This window comes from Rattus norvegicus, chromosome 9 (genome assembly GCF_021556685.1).
Source record: "Rattus norvegicus strain SHRSP/BbbUtx chromosome 9, alternate assembly SHRSP_T2T, whole genome shotgun sequence".
NCBI lineage: Eukaryota > Metazoa > Chordata > Mammalia > Rodentia > Muridae > Rattus > Rattus norvegicus.
The window spans coordinates 51,586,526-51,600,032 of NC_141542.1; the positions used below are offsets into that span (position 1 = coordinate 51,586,526).

Genomic DNA, 13,507 nt, shown 5'->3' on the forward strand with positions numbered 1-13,507 from the left:
GCTGCTACAAGAAAACAGGCTCAGACAGGTTGAACATTAGTAGCCATCGAACAGTGGTGCAGGCTCTGAGTCATGTTTTAATTCCTCATAGTACTCTGAAACTACCTTTTGGAAAATGGCATAAATGTGGTCTATGTGTGCGTGTGTGTTCGTAGAATACACGCATGGGGATGTGAGGCATGTGGGGGGTGTTAGTGCCCTTTTTCACCAGTGATTCAGATAAAGAAGTTTTCCCTTGTCTTAAATCATTTTGGGATGTACTCGTCATGGTTACCCCAAAACAAGTATGTGATATTTCTTGAGAGTCTGTCCCTGATCAGCTTGGCAGTAGTTACTCAGGTCTCTGTGTGTGTGTTTGTTCTTAGAGAGATACTGACCTATTATTAGTTTAACTCTTTAGTCTCTTTCTCAAAGAAAAGAATCTTGGATATTTCATACAGGCTCCTTAGTTTCATGTGTCATCATTTCAAGGCCCAAAAAACACCCAGATCAAGCTCTATGTAGTAGCAACACTGAAGCAAGTTACATCCTGTTACACTTGCCGGCTGACATGGCCCCCTTGATACTTTGTGTATATTGCAGACTGACAGAGGAAGACAGAAGTGACTTGGAGAAACAGGTGAAAACTCTGCAGGAAGGTTACAATTTATTATTCAGTGAATCTCTGAAACAGCAAGAGTTACAACCCTCAGGAGAGGCGAAGGTCAAGGTGGAGGAGAAGGTAACGCTCCTCACAAGATGTGAGGTCTGGCATGACTGGGAACACATGGTAACGCGCCTCGGGGTTTATATGCGGAGAGTCTGTGGATAGAATTTGGAGGCTTCCTGTTGTTTTTAAAATGCTATCTTACATGTGCAGACCATCATCCTACGCCTTAATCTCTGCCTTGCATGGTGAAAGAGGACTCGTTCATCATCTAACTCTTCTTCTCAAAGCCATTCTTTCAATATTTTGTTCAGGGTTTTATTATAAAAATATGATCAGAAAAGAGCCCGTGGGTCATCTCTACCACTGAGATACGCTGTGGGGGTTTTTGATTGTCAGACATCCATGAGGGTTATTTTAGTGGTGGGAGGCTATGTCTTAAAGTGAAAATACTCTCACATCTTTTTTTATTTAAAAAAAAAAAAGGAATCACCTAAAACTTGTCTGACTCCCAGTAATGTGCCCGGCAGAATGTTCGATAGTTAAAAGGTGTTTGTTGTTTTAACCCCGTGACTCCCAGGAACACTTCCACATGATTTGTCATGTTTGGGGGGGGGTACGTAACAAGTCTTTTACTTATCCCTGGAAAAGTCTGTATGCTGTAAACATCAGTAGCATGGAGTTGATGCTGTCTTTCTTGTCACTAGACTCTAATCTCACCCAGATGCAGAAAGCATGGTTTGCCTTCTGGATGGATCTGTGTTCTGTTTCCTCCCTGCCAGGCTACTCTTGTGTCCTCACTAACCTTGTCAGTACACGGATGTTCAGTTTTCACTTCACAGATGCATGTTGTTTTCAAAGCTTTATCACATCCCGTGCTGTTCAGTAGATCACTGACGTAGGTCACTTGTGCATTGAGCTGCCTAACACTCACAAGCTATCTTGGTAAGTAGAGGATCATTTTTTTTAATGCTTAAGTATATTATTATAAAACAAAAACACCTGAGCTGCAAGAAATTGCCTGGAGGACCAGACTGACCGAGGCCTTTCTGCATTTCCCTTTCAGCCAGATAAAGTGATTGCGGGTACCATCAATCAGACAACCGGAGAGGTCCTTTCTGTCTTTCAGGCAGTTTTAAGAGGCCTCATCGACTATGAAACAGGGATCAGGCTGCTTGAAGCACAGCTAGTGATTTCTGGTTTAATTTCACCAGAGTTAAGAAAGTGTTTTGACCTCAAAGATGCTGAAAGGCACGGCCTCGTCGATGAACAGATTCTGGGCCAACTGAAAGAACTAAATGAAGCGAAGCAAATCATTTCTACGGCTTCGCCAACCATGATCCCTGTGCTTGATTCTCTGGATCGGGGTGTGATCTCGGAGTCCGTGGCCATCCGAGTTCTGGAGATACTGCTCTCCACAGACTCCCTGGTTGTTCCAGCCACGGGTGAACACCTGACCTTACAAAAGGCGTTCCAACAGAACTTGATTTCCTCCGCCTTGTTTTCCAAAGTCCTGGAAAGGCAAGCTGCTTGCAAAGATCTTATTGACCCGTGCACTTCTGAGAAGGTATCTTTAACTGATATGGTGCAGAGGAGTATTTTGCAGGAAAATACCAGGATGTGGCTTTTACCAGTGAGACCACAGGAAGCTGGCAGGATAACACTGAAGTGTGGCAGAAGCGTTAGCATCCTGAGAGCAGCTCACGAAGGAATCATAGACCGAGAGACCATGTTTAGGCTGTTAGGGGCCCAGCTTCTGTCTGGAGGTCTCGTCGATTGCAACTCCGGTCAGAAAATGACCGTGGAGGAGGCCTTGGCAGAGGGAGTGATTGACCGAGACACTGCCAGCAGTATCCTCACCTACCAAGTTCGGACAGGTGGGATCTTGCACTCGAATCCCGCTAAGCGATTAACGGTGGATGAAGCGGTCCAGTGCGAGTTGATAACATCCAGCAGTGCACTGCTGGTTCTGGAGGCTCAGCGGGGCTACGTTGGACTCATCTGGCCCCACTCTGGTGAAATATTTCCCACAGCTTCTTCCTTAGAGCAAGAGTTGATTACAAATGAACTAGCCTGCAAAATTCTGAATGGCAGACAGAAGATCGCGGCTCTCTACTTCCCAGAAACCTCTCAGGTCATCGATCTGGATGCCGCTAGGCGGCTGGGGATCATAGATAACAACACAGCATCGGTTTTAAAACACGTGACGCTGCCAGACAAAATGCCAGACTTAGGAGATTTGGAAGCTTGCAAAAACGCCAGGAAGTGGCTCTCTTTTTGCAAATTCCAGCCGTCTACAGCCCATCATTACACTCAAGAGGAGGATGGTTCCGATGGGGACGAGCCAGTTGCAGCTCAGAGCTCAGAACAGACTAAGAAGTTATTCCTATCTTACTTAATGGTGAACAGCTACATGGATGCAAACACAGGGCGCAGGCTTCTGCTTCATGATGGAGACTTGGAGGAGGCCGTGGGCATGCTCCTGGAAAGCTGCGGTGCGGAGCTCGGAGCCGGCACAGCCGTGAGAGAAAGCCTGTCTGTCTTACCCGTCCCTGATGCTTCTCCTGATTGTGCTTCCAGTAGAGAAAAGCACGGGTGTTCAACTCTGGCAGCTGGTTCTGATAAATGTCATTACAGACACCCTGGACATAAAGGGCCTCTTGAAAACGCAAAGTGGGACCTGAATGGAGAGCTTTGTGAAATGGGAAACAATGAGGACAGTGGCGAATTGCCTCGGCTAGAAAACCTCACAGACACAACAGTTGCTCAGAAGGCCGGCGGTCCATCTAGTGTGCGTGTCCCCAAACCTACATCATATTCAACACAGCCTGAACTTAAGAATCAAAGTGAGCTTGATACGGAGGCGTCTCCAGACGAAGGTATCCATTCTGGCGTCTGCACATCAGAAACCAGTAGACTTTGTGATGCGAGTGAAACGGAGGATGAAGACCATATACAGAAGGGCCCCTCCGTCTTTGACTATTCCCCCCGGCTGAGTGCCCTGTTAAGCCACGATTTGTTGAGGCACAGCCAGGGGAGTTTTAGTGATACCCCGAAGAACACAGGATATTTATGCGAAGCTTCTACTTTGTCATCCGGTGACCAGAGTGTGCTGGCTGATCAAAGCACAGGAGAAAAGCTTCAAGACCAGTTCCTAGGAATCGCAGCTATCAGCGTCAGCCTGCAGGGGGCGCCCTGTGGACAGACGCCTGTAGATAATGGGTGCAGCAATTGTCAAGTACACTACTCCAGTGATGAATACATGTCTGATGCCTCTGCTGAGAGCGGAACCACTCGGCAGACAAGTGAGACGGAGAAAACTGGGTCTGAGGTGGAAGACGACTCCTGTACCATGATCCCCGGGGATGGCTCATGCAACGCCAACCCATCTGCTTGCCGTCCACTGTCACTTAAAGGAGCCATTGATGCGGGTGACTATGAGACATCCCTCCTGGCCGGTCAGCAGAGCGACACGGCAACAGACAGCGACAGCGATGACTATTTCTATGACACCCCCTTGTTCGAAGACGAGGACCATGACTCCCTAATCCTTCAAGGTGACGACCACGACTGTTTGCAACCAGAGGACTATGACACCTTGCAGGAGGAAAATGACAAGACCCCTCCTCCTGATGACATTTTTTATGACGTTTTGAAAGAGAACGAAAATCCCGAGTCTTCTCCAGGAGGAATGGATGAGAGCTTAAGTGCGGGAGGCAAAGTACATTTTCCTCAGGGATTTCTTGTGGGTACCAAGAGACCTGAGTTATATGTAGTTGACCAGAAACAATTTAATTTAGGTGACTCTGACAAGATGAGAGAACGGTTAGCGGAGCCTGTACCCGAAAGCGAGACCCCATCTGACCTTGAGCATAGTGAGTCTGACTCCTTGACTGATGGTGAAATTACTGGAAGGAAAGAGAGCTTAGGAACTTCAGTAACACCCGGCGGTCGTTGGAGAGGGGACAGAGAAGAGTGTGACACCAGCCAAGAAAGCCAATCTGATACCGATGGGGTAGGCTTCGTACAGAGTATCGAAAGCAGCAGGCTTTATATGAGTGATGGTAGTGACAGGGATGAAGAGGACAATGGGACCTACAGCAGTGAGGACGATGATGACAGGGGGGGAGGAGGACAAGAAGTAGCAGGTGAGAATGGAGAGCCCTCGGACCCTGCTAGCCATAACCAGTTGTACACCGCTACCGTCAAAGAATCCGGGGCTGAAACCCAAAGTGTCAGAGACACGATTCTCCTAGACAGGATGCACGGTTACAGTCCGTTGGAAAAGCAGCAGCGTGGACGTGTTTTACAGCCAGAATCGGCTGGTAAGAGAGGTCGAGACACGGAAAGAAGCAACCATCCAGAACTTACCACTGAAGCTGATGAGGAAGACAGAGCAAGTGTGTCCACTCACATGGCGACTACAGGTGTGTCGCTGTCTAATGCCCAAGGCACCGCCTCAGAAAACGTCGAGTTGGTTCAAGGGCCAGGCTCTACAGACATTCTAAAAGATGAGGACGAATACCTGGAGAATGGATCGCCAAAAAACGGCCAGCCTTCCAACAAAATTGTCTGTTCTGAAGCAGGGTTAGGAGGAGGACCTTCAGAGGAAAGCCACTTGTCATTTACAGTAAGCAACAGGGGTCAGCGGGGAACTGGAAGAGGTCAGGTTAAAGGTAGAGATGGCAAAAACAGCCAGGGGGTAGGTGAGATGTCCATTCAGGAAACAGGCTTTAGGGAGGACGGAGGGTTGATGAGCAGCCCAGAGGAAGGAGAAGAAGAAAGGTGTCTCAACCCCTTCCCTAATGGAATTGCAACAGGGAGCCCCAACACGGGTGAGAGTCTGTTTACCCCTCTACTGACACACACCGAGGAACTTAGACACAGAGGGGATCCGAACACAGCAACCATGACTCTTGACTGTGAGGCGAAGGACGGGCAAACGGGGCTCCGTGAGAGTCCTGTTCTGCTTGAGACTCTTGCAGAAATATTTGACACCTCGGCTTCTAAAGAGACTCATGCTGACCCGACTTCAGCTCTCAGGTCCTCTGGGGTGAAGAGCCAAGTGAAAGAAGATTCCCTCACTGGAGGATCAGAGAAAGAGACGGGTCCGTTCACTTCTCCAGAGCGTTGTGATAAGTGTGTAAACGTGGATGTGCTGGAATCAAACAAACATACCCCAAGCTGTGCTTTCATAGCTTCTCCTCCCATGAAAGACGACTTACCCACAGTAACTAATGCAGAGGAGAAGCCAGTCATTCCCCAAGGAGACTGGCCTTCAGGTGCCAAGATCCAGCCAAGTGGTGCTTGTGTCAAGGGAAGTATGTCTGAAGGAAAAGCAGGAATTCCTCACTTCACCCCAGAACATAGTGACACCACACTGTCACTCCTGCCTCAGAAAAGTGTGGCAGAGTGTGGGGGAAATACCGACTTTGTGCAGGCTCAGCTCCATATGAATGGAGTGAGAAACACCTCCGATAACACTTTAGATGTGGGCTGCCCGCGGTTAGAAAGCAGCAGAGAGAAAGAACGCACCGAGAAACAGCCACACGGAGAACGCACCTCGTCTCCCAGGCCCCAAGAGAGAGTTCATACGCCTGAGTTCGGAGAGGATGGAGGTACCTTGAAAAGCGGTTTAGACAAAGTTCAGATGAATCTCCAAGACGTGGGAGACCCTTCGGCTTGCACAGGGACTACAATTTCAATTCAGAACTTAATTAAAAGAGCCATCTTGTCTGAGTTGCCAAATGAAACATCCAATGTGCCCAGTCCTGGCGTCTCCCCCATTAATAACTCGTCAGAAGAAAAGGCGGAGAACAGAGGCGACCCTCTCTGCATTGCAAGTCTTCTTGAGATATTGAAGCAAGACCAACATACCCAAGAAACCCCAGGCACATCTGAGTTGATCAAAGTATTAACGCAGACGGCCTGCAACCCAGAGGAAAGAGGCCTTGTGTCTGGATTGTTTCCACCGCAACTTAAAAATGTGTTTTGCAAGCTGCTATTGGATGGGTATTCAGCTGAGAGAGAGCAGGCCGAAGCTTTGAAGCAAACACCAGGTGCTGCTCCTGAGATGGTGGAAGAAAAGCCATGCGACTGCAGTGACCTCAAGAGCAAAGAAGGAAATCACTACACCCCGAACCCACAAACTGTAAGAGAAGCCGGGGTAGAGCACTCCGGTGTGCACACAGCAGCGTTGCCGAGAGATGAGGAGTTTGGAGAACTATGCAGTGAGCCCCCAGACCATTCAGAATGTACTTCTGGATCAAAAGAAATATCTTCTGATGACAACACAAAAGAAAAAGTAAGTTGACATACACGTTTTCCCATGACCGTTCCAGTGGGAAACGTGGGGACAGTCTCATACATGTTGCCGACTTTAAGTTTCTTTCATAAAGGCTGTTAATTACTGTGTCCAACTTTGTTTCTAGTGTTCCAATGGGTTACAACAGTGTTTACAGCATACTGAGAAAATGCATGAATATCTGGCCTTGCTTCAAGATATGAAGCCCCCCTTAGACAATCAGGCAGCCATGGAGAACAGTCTAGAAGCCTTGAAGAATCAGCTGAAGCAGTTAGAGGTAAGAATTATCCACTGACATACATGCCTGTCCACTTTCCATCAACAATGGAGTTAAGCAGAAGGTTCTTTTGGTCTCATGCCATCAGAGGCTGTAACCTGTGATCCCTTGGTCTGGTTGCATCTGGTTTGGTGGGCAAGGCAGTTCTTCACCTCAAGCTGAAAGGCAGAAGAAGAGAGACCAGAGTGCTCCCGGGCATTTGAGAGTCAACAACTTCAGGGATCTGAAACGCACCTACTAAATCCTCGTCCCAAAGTTTCTATTTCCCCCCTGTAGCACCAAGCCGAGGTCCAAAGCATGGGTTTTGGGAGACATCCAGGTCCGGGTTACACTGGTTCATGGATGGTGCCATTTAATACACAGTTCCACAGAGCAGAATGCCCTTCTGTCTTATACTTCAGGTTTGGGTTTGTGCCTTTTAGTGCCTGGTAAATGAATCTGGATTGTATTTCTTCGCAGACATTTGAGTTGGGATTGGCTCCAATGGCTGTATTTTTAAGAAAAGACCTAAAGCTGGCAGAAGAATTCTTAAAGTCTTTTCCTAGCGACCTTCCCGGAAGACATCATGAGGAGCTGAGCAAAAGCCACGAACGTTTACAGAATGCCTTCGAGTCCCTCAGCAGTGTGTCCTCACAAAGGATGAAACTGATCACGCTTGCCATCGACACCGAAACGGTAGGCGAAAAATGGTGAATTTCGAGTAAAATGGGATTGAGAATTTAAACTGTACTATGAGGGTTTTTTATTCAATCATTCATTCATTCATTCATTTATTTATTTATTTATTTATTTATTTATTTATTTAGTATTGTATTTTTACAGTTCTTAACTCTCCAAACAGAATCACTGTAGGACTTTGAAATTTGGGGGATCAGCAGAAATGAATGCATAATTTTTTGTTTTCTAGTCTAAGCTGGCAGTTCGTCATGAAGACTTCCTACACAGACTTACGTCCTACTCAGATTGGGTGTCGGAGAAAAGCAGATCTGTGGCGGACATTCAAACTGTGAACGTCCAAGATACTGAACTTGTAAAGAACAGTGTGAAGTTTCTTAAGGCAAGTATCAGAATGCACACGACCTGCAGATCTAGTGTAAGAAGTGTTCAGGACAAATACAACCTTCCTGAGACTGTCAGGAATTATTTCCCTGTCTTTGGCTTGAAGAGATATCTTTTCATAGTCAACCTAACACTAGAACGTATTCCATCCACCATACCGAATTCTCACTGCCACTGACATACTGACATCTGTGTTCATGTGTTTTACAAGTGAATTGTATAAGCCCGACTTAGCTACAAATTAGTCAAAGTATAGCAGCCCAAGTTGTGTTTGTGCGGTAATAAGTTTTTATCTGAAAATTCTTTTTAAATGGGCTCTTAATTTGAACAACATTCCCGTGAACACTGGGAATGTTTCTTACCTCAGTCAGAAAAATTACAGCCTGTTAATTAATATTCTATGTTCCTTGTTGCCTTGTGAATTATCACAATTGAAAGGATATGGAAATATTAGCAGTTATTTTGTGACATTAATGTCAATTTCACTGTGATGAGTCAAGCTGTTTTGGATGGAGATATGTGTGTGTGTGTGTGTGTGTGTGTGTGTGTGTGTGTGTGTGTGTATAGAGCCATTTTAAGTGTGATCTACCAGGAGAGGAGAAAATGCCCTTAGGGATATATATACATATATACACATATATACATATATAGGGACATATATATATATATCTTTGCATGTTAACTCCCATCGTATTTAAATGCTTTATTATTGGAATGAAGAGATGACTTAGTAGATGAAGGGCTTGCCATTCTTTCTATGCAAGTATGAGGATAAGAGTTTAAATCCCTAGACTCTGTGTAAAGTTGGGTTGGGTAACACATATCTGTAGTACTAGTGCTTCTGTGTGGAAATAGGGGGTGGAGACAGGAGTTACCAGTTATCACACATCACACACAATTTGAAGAGAACTTTAATTACCTATTACCAGATGATGAATAACTATTTTTTTTACGAGTTACTAAAAACGTATTCTTAACCCTTTAAGGGATGATAGCGGGATCATATTTAAGTAGCAAGCATACTTGAGCTTTACCAGTGTTGGTGAACCTCATGCTAACCTCCCTTTCCTGGCCATTTGTGCTGCTTCCTTCACAGAATGTGCTGACAGACCTTTCACACACCAAAGTGCAGCTGGAGACAACGGCCTTTGACATTCAGTCCTTCATCTCCGATTACGCACAAGATCTGTCTCCCAACCAAAGCAGACAGCTGCTGAGACTCCTGAATACAACCCAGAAGTGTTTCCTTGACGTGCAGGAGCTGGTGACCTCTGAGGTGGTCCGGTTAGAAACTCTGCTGCAGCTCGAGCAGGAGCTCGGTCATCAGAAGGTTTGCCTTTCTTGTGGAATTGCGCTCACTGTTTTACTTGATCAGTAAATACTGACCAGCTAGGGAGTGCTCTGGACAGGCCGGAACTGGTGCTGAGCAGAATCCCTGACTTACATCAAGGCACGGTCTTTCACCTGGATGCTGTCATGTAGTTGAGTTTTTTCGTTGACCTCTTAACAGTATTCTGCGAGGTGAGAGTCCTCATCCTCTCTGAAAAATGAGATCCAGAAAACATTCAGGAGCATCCAAGAGTCACTGGTGAAAGCTTATCTGGTAGCATTATGAGCACTGATAAGATGATTCATACGAAACCCTTAGCCCTGTCCCTGGCCTCTGCTGAGATTTTAGTAAACATGAGCTGTGTCTACTGTTGCTGTAAGCTAGGTAATAAGAATGTGTGGAATAGGAAAATAGAAATGCAGATTTTGTCTTACGAATCTGTTAGATTTAGTGGATTCTGTTACGGTAGTGTCCGAGGGCAGCAATGAGGGAAGAACATAATGTTGAAGTAAAAATAATGCATGCAATGTTTTCTTTTGCTCTTGAAGCATCCAGGCACTGTGTGTAGCATGATAACCTATATATATACATACATATCCATATGTTTACTGACAAGTCACGACTAACTTCTCTTTTGGTGTCCTTTTGCAGAATTAATTCTATGTGTCGCAGGTTTCAGGAGCTTAAGGAAATGGGATGTTTCTTCCTGTCGATCAGAAGTTCATCTCTTACACTTGTGCATGGCCAGTATTCTACTGAGCGTCTTCACGCGAACAGGCTCTTTTTGTGTATACGGGACATACTCATACCATACTGTCTGTCTGTCCTTCCTCTGTTTGCACTCCAGTGCTATCATGTTTACAGCATACTCAAAAAAGCTTAATGCGGGGTGTTTGGAAAGTGTGTTCTGTTAAGAGGCTAGATCAGAAGGGGGTTGAAAGTTGCCCATTGACGGCGTTTTGGGTTTTCTCCATCTTAGGTTGTGGCAGAGCGTCAGCAAGAGTACAAAGAGAAACTCCAAGGGCTGTGTGACCTCCTCACCCAGACTGAAAACCGCCTAATTAGTCACCAGGAAACCTTTGTGATTGGAGATGGCACGGTGGAGTTAAAGAAGTACCAGTCCAAGCAAGAGGTAGACCTTTTGGTATAAGTAGCGGTATATCCCTGTTAGGTTTGGTTCGGAGTTCTGTGAGACCACTGGGGTTATTGAAAACACAGGGGTGTCAGAAGCAAGGCGTGCCCAGGCTCTCGGAAATAGATTCAAACTTTGTACCTAAATCTAGATTTACAACTTAAAGCAGGCCAGGTAATTCTTTTGACGTTGTTTTAGTGACATGCTGCGATCAAGGAGGTAAATGATAGGTTACAATGTAACCCTTTTATGGCCAGCTGACTCACTGGCAAATCAGGAAAAATAGGCTTCAGTTTGATTGCTTTCCCAGTACCAGCCCATTTCTGTTTCTCTGGTTTTCCTGTAATTCATTCTTTTTTATCTAAGGAAAGAGGGTAAAAAAAAAAAAAAAAAAAACGCAGGAGAGGAAAACTTGTGTCTTGGTGTCAGGAGAACTCACTATCTGTAGCCTTGATTCAGTTCAGTGTTAGTCAGGACCCTGGATCTCGGTTCCCTTCAGTAAGTCCTAAGCGTCCTTCTGTTGCTACATTGTTATTAAAGCTGAGTAAATATGAATGAAGCCCTTGCTACAGTTAATGTCATGTAGTAGTGTTGTAATATGCAGGCAAGTGAACACTCAGGCCCTTGAGGAAGCTCAAGGCAGAGTAGGAGAAAGGCGTTATGAAGGTGCAGTGGTATATGAGGATGAAAGTACATAAAAGCGGGGTTCCCTTGTGTTTAAGAGGAAAGATCAGAGGGAAATGTCTACTTCCCAGAAAAGCGAGAACTCCTGAGAGATCTTAGTCTTGGGAATCCTAGTAGCTGGGGCTAATATACAAAGGTCTGTGTTTTATATAACATGGTGTTAAAAACCCAGTTCACTGATGGGAACTATTTTTCTTTTCTCTCCTGAGAAATAGATACGAATTTAAATATCAAGCTTCTATTGGGTGTGAGGGCCATGTGTGACTGGAAACATAGCACTTGGGAAGCCAAGGAGGAGGAGGACTGTTTCTCCACCCACCCGGGCCACATAGTGAGACACAGTCTCAGAAAATAGGCATCGGTGTTTAGAATTAGAGTAAATAGCGCCACAAATTTCTGTGGTAAATGCTCTGACAGAGATCTCATACAGAGTCCTGTAATTCATATACCCGAGTACCTCGAGGTCTTCAGTGTTTGTTTTCTTTCTCATGAAAAGCTCACTCGTTTTTAATACCGAGAGTTCAAATTACAAGAAAACTAATGTGCACCTGAACCAGCTCACAGCACCACCACACTCCGTGTGCTTCTCGGCTGTGTCTGCCAGGCTCCGCCTGCAGTCGCACTCCCTTGGAATCCCGGTTCTATAAGAATCCAAATGATAACGGTTCCTCTTCCCCCGTGTGTTTTAAGGAATTACAGAGGGATATGCAAGGAAGTACACAGGCCCTGGCAGAAATAGTGAGAAACACAGAAATCTTTTTGAAAGAGAGCGGTGACGAGTTGTCCCAAGAGGATAAGGCTTTGATCGAGCAGAAGCTCAACGAGGCGAAGGTGAAGTGTGAGCAGCTGAATTTAAAGGCCGAGCAGTCGACCAAGGAGCTGGATAAGGTGGTGACTGCGGCCCTCAAGGAGGAGACTGAAAAGGTGCCTGTCCCAGTGTGGTACACTGTCGCTTCACTGGGTGGTTAGCACGGTAGCGGCTTGCCTTTGTCGTGCGTATCAGGTGGTGGTGAGCTGTGGTTAGCACCGAGCATGAAAATACGGGGCTCTGGGTACATAACTGCCCGATTCAGAGATGGGGAGGGTTGGCTTTTACTTAGTCTTTTCGTAAGTAGAAGCTGGTTGAGAGAATGTGGATGTGAGAAATGCATGGGAAGTGCAGTCAACTGTAGTTAAAATTTCATGATACGTGTTTGAAGGCAGCATAGACCCAGAGTAACTGCTTGTTGCTTTAAGGTTTAGTTCTCTTATGTTTTTGATATGTGCGCGCGCGCACACACACACACACACACTTGTGTGTTGAGCCTAGGCTGCGTCTATAATACTTATGATCCCCCCCTACCCAGGTTGCGGCTGCGAGGCAGCTGGAAGAGAGCAAAACCAAAATAGAAAACCTTCTGAACTGGTTGTCAAACGTTGAGAAAGACTCAGAAGGGTCAGGAAGGTTGCACACACAACCCCTGGAGCAGAATGGAACCCATTTGCATGAAGGCGATGGCACGTCGGAAGCTGGTGAAGAGGATGAAGTCAATGGTAACCTGCTGGAGACAGATGCCGAAGGGCACGGTGGGATGACCGAGGGGAACCTGAACCAGCAGTACGAGAAGGTCAAGGTGATTAAACGGTGCTGCCCTCAGATTCCGTGTGGGGGACGGGTCAAGAGTCAGAGCCTTACGACCACAGAGAATAAAGGCTTTCCCTGCCCCGGCCTTATGTCTAGTATAAATTACTGAGAAAGTTACTAGCAAACGAAAACCGTAAGAAGTAAATCACTAGGTACAACTCCTGTGCATAGCTGAAGCCCTGTTTTAGAAATGAAAGAGGGCTGGAGAGCTGGCTCAGTGGTTCGGAAAGCTTGCTGTTCTTGAAGAGGATCCAAGTGCAGTTCCAAGCCCCCCACATCATGCAGCTCACAGCCCGTAACTCCAGCTGGCCTCCGAGGTCACCCGGAACAGACATGTATGCATAAAGTTTAACAAGAAAGACATGAAGGAGGCCGATCGTTGAGTTCTCCAGAGCAGGGGCGGTGGCCCAGCACGCCTCCTCAGTTTCCCAGTCTAACTAGCTACTCTTTG

General features: G+C 46.2%; 1 protein-coding gene across 40 annotated transcripts in view; it reads left to right on the top strand.

The window, feature by feature from the left end:
- The window catches only part of Dst (dystonin), a 394,204-nt gene that overhangs the window by 272,489 nt on the left and 108,208 nt on the right, over positions 1 to 13,507 (top strand). For 24 of the 40 annotated variants that reach the window (XM_087565925.1, XM_087565930.1, XM_087565928.1 and 21 more), the window contains 9 exons: positions 583 to 721; positions 1,713 to 6,950; positions 7,078 to 7,227; positions 7,687 to 7,902; positions 8,135 to 8,284; positions 9,383 to 9,616; positions 10,596 to 10,748; positions 12,123 to 12,356; positions 12,779 to 13,045. In XM_087565925.1, coding sequence (XP_087422051.1) covers positions 583 to 721; positions 1,713 to 6,950; positions 7,078 to 7,227; positions 7,687 to 7,902; positions 8,135 to 8,284; positions 9,383 to 9,616; positions 10,596 to 10,748; positions 12,123 to 12,356; positions 12,779 to 13,045 — 6,781 coding nt within the window. The remainder of the gene's footprint in view (positions 1 to 582; positions 722 to 1,712; positions 6,951 to 7,077; positions 7,228 to 7,686; positions 7,903 to 8,134; positions 8,285 to 9,382; positions 9,617 to 10,595; positions 10,749 to 12,122; positions 12,357 to 12,778; positions 13,046 to 13,507) is intronic. The other 16 variants (XM_087565949.1, XM_087565954.1, XM_087565950.1 and 13 more) reach the window with 1 other exon arrangement.